General features: G+C 42.8%; 2 protein-coding genes across 2 annotated transcripts in view; one reads left to right on the top strand and one right to left on the bottom strand.

The window, feature by feature from the left end:
• LOC306997544 (uncharacterized protein) overlaps positions 1-10,000 on the bottom strand; it is a gene marked incomplete at both ends in the record, with an annotated part of 351,005 nt that overhangs the window by 87,105 nt on the left and 253,900 nt on the right. The window lies entirely within an intron of this gene.
• ecel1 (endothelin converting enzyme-like 1) overlaps positions 1-10,000 on the top strand; it is a 59,515-nt gene that overhangs the window by 34,854 nt on the left and 14,661 nt on the right. The window contains exons 8-9 of the mRNA XM_079611147.1: positions 1,321-1,543; positions 9,397-9,495. Of these exons, the coding sequence (XP_079467273.1) occupies positions 1,321-1,543; positions 9,397-9,495 (322 nt within the window). The remainder of the gene's footprint in view (positions 1-1,320; positions 1,544-9,396; positions 9,496-10,000) is intronic.

Below are 10,000 nucleotides of genomic sequence, written 5' to 3'. Positions count from 1 at the left end.
ACACACAAAATCTGTGCATGCAAAGAGAAACAAATTACAAACAACAATCGTGTTAATAAAACACATTCACAGTGTGAGATCAAACCTGTCTCTGTCTGTCCTCTCTCTTTGCTCTGTTTCTCACTCTTAATTATTTTCTCACTCTCGCTCGCTCTCTCTCTCTCGCTCTCTCTCTCTCTCTCTCTCTCTCTCTCTCTCTCTCTCTCTCTCTCTCTCTCTCTCTCTCTCTCTCTCTCTCTCTCTCTCTCTCTCTCTCTCTCTCGCTCTCTCTCTCTCTCTCTCTCTCTCTCTCTCTCTCTCTCTCTCTCTCTCTCCTTCAATTGAATTCTGTCAGAAGTGCTTTGTTGGCGAGAGAAGCGGCTCACAGCGCCAAACCGTGTTGTGATTAAAATGCTAACGCGCGTGTGTCACGGCTTAAATATCCCAGAAGGCTACAGTATGGTGACATCATCTCCACAAAGTGTGTGTGTGTGTGTGTCTGTGTGTGTGTGTGTGTTTGTACAAGCAAGCTAGTGTGAGATTGATCAGGCTGTGGAACAATTTCAGTGTGTGTGTGTGTTTGATTGATCATTAAAACACTCACTTTGACAGTAGTTAAACATCCCAAAGCATTTATAGCTTAGCTCGACCATGACAATCTACACTTGCGTTCACACACACTCCTTCCCCCTCTCTCTCTGTCTCAGGGTTCTTCATAACTACATGCTGTGGCGTATGGTGGCGACTCTGAGCGAGAATCTCTCTCTCTCACACACACACACACACACACACACACACACACACACACTCTCACACACACACTCGCTCACTCACTGACTCGCTCGTTCACTCACTCGCTGATTCACTCACTCACTCACTCACTCGCTGATTCACTCACTCACTCACTGACTCACTCACTGACTCACTCACTCACTCACTCACTCACTGACTCACTCAATCACTCACTGACTCGGCCGCTCACTCATTCACTGATTCACTCACTCACTCACTGACTTACTCATTCACTGATCACCCACTCACTCACTCACTCACTGACTCACTCACTCACTCACTGACTCACTCAATCACTCACTGATTCACTCACTCATTCACTCACTCACTCACTGACTCGCTCGCTCGCTCACTCACTCACTCACTGACTCGCTCGCTCACTCACTCACTCACTCACTCACTGACTCACTCACTCACTCACTGATTCACTCACTCACTCACTGACTCGCTCGCTCGCTCGCTCACTCACTCACTCACTCACTCACTCACTCACTCACTCACTCACTCACTCACTCACTCACTCACTCTCTCTCTCTCTCTCTGTCTCAGGGTTCTTCATAACTACATGCTGTGGCGTATGGTGGCGGCCCTGAGCGAGCATCTCTCCACGGCGTTTCGCAGCTCCATCCATGAGTTCTCTCGCGAGATCGACGGCACCGAGCAACAGCTGGACCTGCAGCGTCTGTGTCTCAATCAGGCCAACAAACACTTCGGCATGGCTCTCGGTGCGCTCTTCGTTCAGCAGCACTTCTCCTCCGCCAGCAGAGCCAAGGTCAGGTGTGTGTGTGTGTGTGTGTGTGTGTCTTTGGTGTTTTGTGCAAATGCCTGGAAAATAACCTATTCTGTTGTTACGGGTCTCGCCTTTTTTAATTGCTTGTAAATCTCAAATTTTGCTATATTATCACCAAATATTGGATTCAATGATTTTTTTTCTTTCTTTGGATTCCCCACGGTCCAGATGTGGGCCTGATCTGGTACTCATGGATTCCACACGGTCCAGATGTGGGCCTGATCTGGTACTCATGGATTCCACACGGTCCAGATGTGGGCCTGATCTGGTACTCATGGATTCCACACGGTCCAGATGTGGGCCTGATCTGGTACACATGGATTCCACACGGTCCAGATGTGGGCCTGATCTGGTACACATGGATTCCACACGGTCCAGATGTGGGCCTGATCTGGTACTCATGGATTCCACACGGTCCAGATGTGGGCCTGATCTGGTAAACGTGGATTCCACACGGTCCAGATGTGGGCCTGATCTGGTAAACGTGGATTCCACACGGTCCAGATGTGGGCCAGATCTGGTACTCATGGATTCCACACGGTCCAGATGTGGGCCAGATCTGGTACACATGGATTCCACACGGTCCAGATGTGGGCCTGATCTGGTACACATGGATTCCACACGGTCCAGATGTGGGCCTGATCTGGTAAACGTGGATTCCACACGGTCCAGATGTGGGCCAGATCTGGTACTCATGGATTCCACACGGTCCAGATGTGGGCAGATCTGGTAATCATGGATTCCTCACGGTCCAGATGTGGGCCTGATCTGGTACACATGGATTCCACACGGTCCAGATGTGGGCCTGATCTGGTACTCATGGATTCCACACGGTCCAGATGTGGGCCTGATCTGGTACACATGGATTCCACACGGTCCAGATGTGGGCCTGATCTGGTACACATGGATTCCACACGGTCCAGATGTGGGCCTGATCTGGTACACATGGATTCCACATGGTCCAGATGTGGGCCTGATCTGGTACTCATGGATTCCCCACGGCCCAGATGTGGGCCTGATCTGGTACTCATGGATTCCACACGGTCCAGATGTGGGCCTGATCTGGTACACATGGATTCCACACGGTCCAGATGTGGGCCAGATCTGGTACTCATGGATTCCACACGGTCCAGATGTAGGCCTGATCTGGAACTCATGGATTCCACACGGTCCAGATGTGGGCAGATCTGGTAATCATGGATTCCTCACGGTCCAGATGTGGGCCTGATCTGGTACTCATGGATTCCACACGGTCCAGATGTGGGCCTGATCTGGTACTCATGGATTCCACACGGTCCAGATGTGGGCCTGATCTGGTACTCATGGATTCCACACGGTCCAGATGTGGGCCTGATCTGGTACACATGGATTCCACACGGTCCAGATGTGGGCCTGATCTGGTACTCATGGATTCCCCACGGCCCAGATGTGGGCCTGATCTGGTACTCATGGATTCCACACGGTCCAGATGTGGGCCTGATCTGGTACACATGGATTCCACACGGTCCAGATGTGGGCCTGATCTGGTACTCATGGATTCCCCACGGCCCAGATGTGGGCCTGATCTGGTACTCATGGATTCCACACGGTCCAGATGTGGGCCTGATCTGGTACTCATGGATTCCACACGGTCCAGATGTGGGCCTGATCTGGTACACATGGATTCCACTTGGTCCAGATGTGGGCCTGATCTGGTACACATGGATTCCACACGGTCCAGATGTGGGCCTGATCTGGTACACATGGATTCCACACGGTCCAGATGTGGGCCTGATCTGGTACTCATGGATTCCCCACGGCCCAGATGTGGGCCTGATCTGGTACTCATGGATTCCACACGGTCCAGATGTGGGCCTGATCTGGTACACATGGATTCCACTTGGTCCAGATGTGGGCCTGATCTGGTACACATGGATTCCACACGGTCCAGATGTGGGCCTGATCTGGTACACATGGATTCCACACGGTCCAGATGTGGGCCTGATCTGGTACACATGGATTCCACACGGTCCAGATGTGGGCCTGATCTGGTACACATGGATTCCACACGGTCCAGATGTGGGCCAGATCTGGTACACATGGATTCCACACGGTCCAGATGTGGGCCAGATCTGGTACACATGGATTCCACACGGTCCAGATGTGGGCCTGATCTGGTACTCATGGATTCCACATGGTCCAGATGTGGGCCTGATCTGGTACTCATGGATTCCACACGGTCCAGATGTGGGCCTGATCTGGTACTCATGGATTCCACATGGTCCAGATGTGGGCCTGATCTGGTACACATGGATTCCACACGGTCCAGATGTGGGCCTGATCTGGTACACATGGATTCCACACGGTCCAGATGTGGGCCAGATCTGGTACACATGGATTCCACACGGTCCAGATGTGGGCCTGATCTGGTACTCATGGATTCCACACGGTCCAGATGTGGGCCTGACACTTTTATTTTTTAAGCTGCTTTCACTTCTTCAATAATCTGCTGATTGTCTTCTTGAAGATTGTCATAATTATAAAATGAATATGAGGTCCCCAATTGCGTCTGTTTTGTAGTTAATACTGAATTTCAAAATTTCAGGCAAAAAGTCATATCACGCATAATGATAAACAATCATTGCTTACAGGATAGATCACTGGTTTTACTTCAGATCATTGGTGTTATTATTAGGGGCCAAGCACTGAAGGTGCGGGCACCTATTGTATCTGTTCCCGTTCTTATTCTTCTTTTTCTTCCGACTGGGAGTCTATGGCAGCCCATAGAAGCGTATGCGGGAAAGTTGTTTTGGTTTGACATTCTGATAGAGGACATTCCCAACATCAAATACACCAATTTTGGTGTTTCTAACTCATTTCCTCTAGCGCCACCACCTGTCCAAAGTTTCAGAAACTGTATGCTAATAACTTTTGAACCGTAAGGCCTATCAACAAAATTCTTGTTTCCTCTGATTCCTGAGCTCATGCCGATTCGACTGATCTGTCAAAAAAATATGTCCGCCATATTGAATTGTCCAAAAAAACTACTTTTGCAAACTCGTCCTAGACGGTTTGTCCGATTCTCACCAAAATTGCACCAGATCATCTTCAGGCAGTGCCGACAAAAAGTTATGGAATTCAAGTTGATTCGCTTAACCGTTTTTGATAAACGCACAAACAAATTTTACGTAGCACTTGCAAAAATAGACGTAAGGCTGTATCTCCGCAACGCTTTATCGTATTCAGACCAAACTTGGTACATGTCATCACAATCATGACCTGAAGCTGCATGCAGCGTTTCGGCGCAGCGCCACCTACTGGTCCAGAAATATGAAAAATTGCTATTTTGGCTTATAACTTCTGAACGGTTTGTCCAAGAATCCTAAACGTGGTCTCGTTAGATTCAGGGCGTCATGCCGAGTCGACTGATATCCAATTTTTCCAGATCGGCCATTTTGTCTGTCGGCCATTTTGAATTATGTGCTAAAATGCTGTATTTTTTGAACGCATGAACGAATTTTTACGAAACTCGGTATGAGTCATCAGTACAATGCCCTGAAGGAGCCTGAGAAGTTTCGAAACAGCGCCACCTAGTGGATAATTTTTTCTTTCAAATGCTTATAACTTTGGGTGTGGTCGACTTATTCTCACGGGAGTCATCTCCTTAGACTCCTGAATTGTTGCCGAGTCCAACGATACCAGACTTGCCAGGTTTCGGCATATGGTTTGTGCAGCGTTGTAATTTAGCGCTTAAAAAACATTTGGCGATATCTTCGAAACCGCTAGTCCGATCGAGATGAAACCACCGTCAGAAGTTTGGAAACATAGGTCGATAGGTGTATGTTATTGCCCAAATCTCAAAATATTGATCGTAAGGGGTAGTAAAATTCAATCAAAGTCACGTGTCAGTCGTTTTTGACGTGTTTTTTCACATAAATGTCTATAACGTTGAATCTAATTGAGATATTTTCACCAAAATTGACACAGATGCATGGGCTCAGTCTGAGGACACACAAAAAAAACTGTGGGATTGAGCCTCTTGGTGGCGCTAAAACTAAACAAAACATGAAATTCCCATTGACTTCAATGCAGTTTAGTGATGTAAAATGCTATACTTAACGAATGCATCGCTGTAACATTATGAAACTCAGTATGTGCCATCAACACCATGTCCTGAAAGTACTCAACAGATTTAAAGACAGCGCCACCTTTTGGTCAAAAGTTGTAACAAATTTCACGAAATGCTAATAACTTTTGAATAAATTAGCCTATAGTAATGACACTGATCTCAATAGATTCCTTGGATTATGCGGAAAACATAGATACCAATTTTGCCATAGTCAGTCAAACTTCCTGTCCGCCATCTTTATTTTCTTTTTAAACCTACTTTTTCGAACTCCTCCTAGACCAAACGTCCGATTTTCACCAAAATCGGATCGTGTCATCTCCAGACCGTGTAGAGTAAAAGTTATGGATTTCGTGTCGATAGACGAAACCGTTTTCGTATACCGCAGTGGCAAAGTTGAGGCATGATGCCAAAATGACTATTCAGGCTTTATATCTGCAATGCCTTGACATATTGACACCAAACTTTGTATGTGTCATTGTCACTTCACTCTGACCACATCACATCAGTTTCGTAACTGCGCCACCTATTGGTCGAAAGTGATAATCATATTTTAAGTTAATGTATGTGATTTTTCAACCATTTTGCCAAAATTCATCTTTAAATGTCTTCAATTGCTCCTTGCTGCAGTTGGTCTCACACTCCCAGCCACTTTGGCATGTCTTGTCGTCTGCTTTTGCGCTTGGCCCCGTGATGGCTGCTTGCAGCTATATTTATTATTATTATTATTATTATTTCAGAACACCCCTAGTAGAGTAGTACTATGTATTATATGTAGCTAGTGTTATGTTGTAATGCATATTTATATAATTTTATGCAATTCATTAAACATTGTACTGGAGGTTATCCGAACTTTAGTTTTTAAGAACATTCTTTGAAGAATTTGCTGCAAAACTTCAGCAGAAGTCTCAGTTTCACAGAGTTATTGAGAGATCTCACTTCTTCTTCTTCTCTCGCATGGAAAAGCGCTACACACAAACACACAATGTTGTTTTCTGTCGCTCACTTTCCTCTTTTCCTTCTAATGAAGTCGATCAGTTTCTCTTCCTCTGGCCCAAATGTTTGTTTACCTTTCATCTCGGTTCCTTCCTTCCGCGCTGTTCTTAGAGAGATAGAATGATGGATGGATCAAATCCCACTTCTTTTGAGGAAGCGTTGTTCCCAGATGGTTTGCGTGGCGGGGTGTATAGATAAAATCCTCAGTCAGAATGTCACTTTCGTCAGATGACTGCAGACTTTCTCCAGCTTGCAGGATTCATTCTGATGCACAAGCATCGTTCATTCCTCTTCAAACTTTATATTAACCTAATGATTCATCCACAAATGAAGTCTTTCATAATGTACAGTAAGTTCCAAACCCGGATGACTTCTTTCTTTCTTTCTTTCTTTCTTTCTTTCTTTCTTTCTTTCTTTCTTTCTTTCTTTCTTTCTTTCTTTCTTTCTTTCTTTCTTTCTTTCTTTCTTTCTTTCTTTCTTTCTTCAGTGGAACATAAAGCGTTCAGTACAATGTTCACGTGCTCTTTTACACACTGGGGTCTTTTTAATGTTTTGAAAGAAGTCTGTTATTCTCACCAATTAAGACTGCATTTATTTTATCAAAAATGCAGTAAAAAATTTGAAATATTATGTAAATCATCAGTTTTATTTTCTATGTGAATTTATAGTAAAGTGTAATTTATTCCTGTGATCAAAGCTGAATGTTCAGCATCATTACTCCAGTCTTCAGTGTCACATGATCCTCCAGAAATCAGTGTAATATGATGATCTGATGATCAAGACACATTTATGATTATTATCATACATATTTTTGAGGAAACTGTGATGCATTTAATTTTTCATGATTCTTTTGATTAATAGAAAGTTCAAAATAACATAATTGGAACATTATAAATGTCACTTTTGATCAATTTAATACATTTGAATAAAAGTATTAATTTCTTTCCCCCTAAAAAAAATAGTGCTGACCCCAAACCTCTGAACGGTAGTTCTTCAGTGAAAATTACTGAATGTAATTGAAATAAAAGATTAATAAAATAATTGAAAAGAAGTCTATATTTGATTTCTGTGCTGTATTCCAGCCATCAGAAGTGATGAACACAATTTGGACACATTTTTGTGTGACGATTGTTTTTATGGGTTTGGTAATACGTTCATGCTCGTCTCAGGTAATTCTGACCAGCTTTTAAACGAATGTCTCACTTGACTTGCTTTTCTAATTACAAGTGTGAATCATTTTTGTCACTCAAAAGTCTCCACTGCATATTAACTCAACATGAATGTGAAAGATGTAAAGAGTTCAGCGGCGACTATAGAAGCTGTGCTGATCTGATTCTGCACTCTAAAAAATGCTGGGTTGTTTTAACCCAATTTTGGGTCAAATATGGACAAACCCAGCTGTTGGGTTACATTTTTAAATTGCATTTTTGATCCAACGTTTGGGGTTGTCCATATTTGACCCAACATTGGGTTAAAACAACCCAGCATTTTTTAGAGTGTGGATCGCACATATCAAACTCATATATTAATGTACATTTATTAATTCAGGCTTTTCCTTACTAATGAGGAATACAGCAGATTCATCTTCCAAAAATACAATACACAACATCATAGAGTTAGTTGTGCTGGAAACTCAACATTAAAATGGTTTATATATTAAAGTATGTGGTGATGCATATCCCTTTTCATTTTGGAGATTATTATTATTATTCCCAACGAATGAGTGTTATTCGAGCTGTTCTAACAGAGAGACTTTAGTTGACATGATAACTGTAAAAAATGCTGGGTTTAAAACAATTTTATTAGTTGAAAACAATGGGTTGTTTTAACTCAGCGGTTGGGTTAGATGCTTGCCTGCTGGGTATTTATCTCAACTATTTTTTCAAAATGACTGTATTTCTGTCATAAAATCAACCCGAAATATGTTAAAAATTAACATTTATTAATATAATAGGTTTAATAAATGAACATTTATTAATAAGTTTAATGAATAATAATTCAACAATAAACACTCTAAAAAATGCTGGGTTGTTTCAACTCAATTTTGGGTCAAATATGGACAAACCCAGCCGTTGGGTTAAATTTTTAAATTACATTTTTAACCCAACGTTTGGTTTTGTCCATATTTGACCCAAAATTGGGTTGAAACAACCCAGCATTTTTTAGAGTGTATATTGCTTGTTAATAAATGTTCACCTTTTGATTATTATTGTTGCCTCTGGTTATTATGTGTGTGATTTTCAATTGCCAACCTATTTTGGGTTACTTTTTAACCAGTAGTGTAGTAACCATAGTAATTTTTAAACTATAGTTGGATTAAATAAAACTGTCCGTTTGGCAAACGTTTAACCCAACCGCTGGGTTAAAACAACCCATTCGCTGGGTTTGTCCATTATAAACGCAGCATTTTGTAGTCAAGTCAGTTTTATTTATACAGCGCTTTTTACAATGCAGAGTGTTTAAAAGCAGCTTTACAGAGAGAACAGGGAAATAAGAGAATAGCGTCACAGTCCAGCTTGAGTAAGTTCAGTGATGTTCATTTTTTTTAAAAAAAAGTTATTAATTTAGTTCATTTATATAAGCCGTGATGTCATCGCCCAGCTCAGTTCAGTTCTCATATAATGCTGTCAGTGCAGGAGATCTATAATATTGCTGAATATTAAATGAAATGCAGTGTAGCCAATGAAACGCGCCGGCCCCTTTGATTGACAGCCTGACTCCGCCCCGTTCACAGGTGCAGGAGCTGGTGGAGGACATCAAGCACTCGCTGGATCTGAGACTGCAGGAGCTCGACTGGATGGATGACGAAACTAAAGACGCGGCGAGAGCAAAGGTGAAGACAACGCTCTGTTATTTACTTCCCACTCTAAAATACTGGGTTGTTTCAACACAGTTTGGGTCAAATATGGACAAACCCAGCTGTTGGGTTAAATTTTTTAATTACATTTTTAACCCAACGTTTGCGGTTTTAATAACAAAGTACTTTGACACCTTCACCGTATTTCTATGATCCTCGGGTTAGGAGAGTCGAATCTGATCTACATCACGAGCGCTACACACACTTCTCCGGGATCTGCTCTGGCTCACTGTCAATCAAAACTTTGTTTTAAAAATAGAAGTCAATTTATTGATTATTATAATTTCTCTAAGTGTCCTACAGATGCTCAGGTAAACGTGGTAGAAGTCTCGGTTTGATGTCATTCCTCATGTCTCATTACATCGTTTAAATGAATACATGTTTCGGTAACTGTGGTTTTGTATATGTGCGTTTCTGAAGTGCGTAACTTAGGCAGTCTCCTCTGATGACAGAAACTGAACTGTGTGTAGCGTGTAGTGTG

Source organism: Phoxinus phoxinus, assembly GCF_949152265.1.
Source record: "Phoxinus phoxinus genome assembly, chromosome: 4".
Lineage (NCBI taxonomy): Eukaryota > Metazoa > Chordata > Actinopteri > Cypriniformes > Leuciscidae > Phoxinus > Phoxinus phoxinus.
The sequence above is the reverse complement of the archived record's forward strand: the minus strand, read 5'-3'. Positions and strand labels throughout refer to the sequence as shown.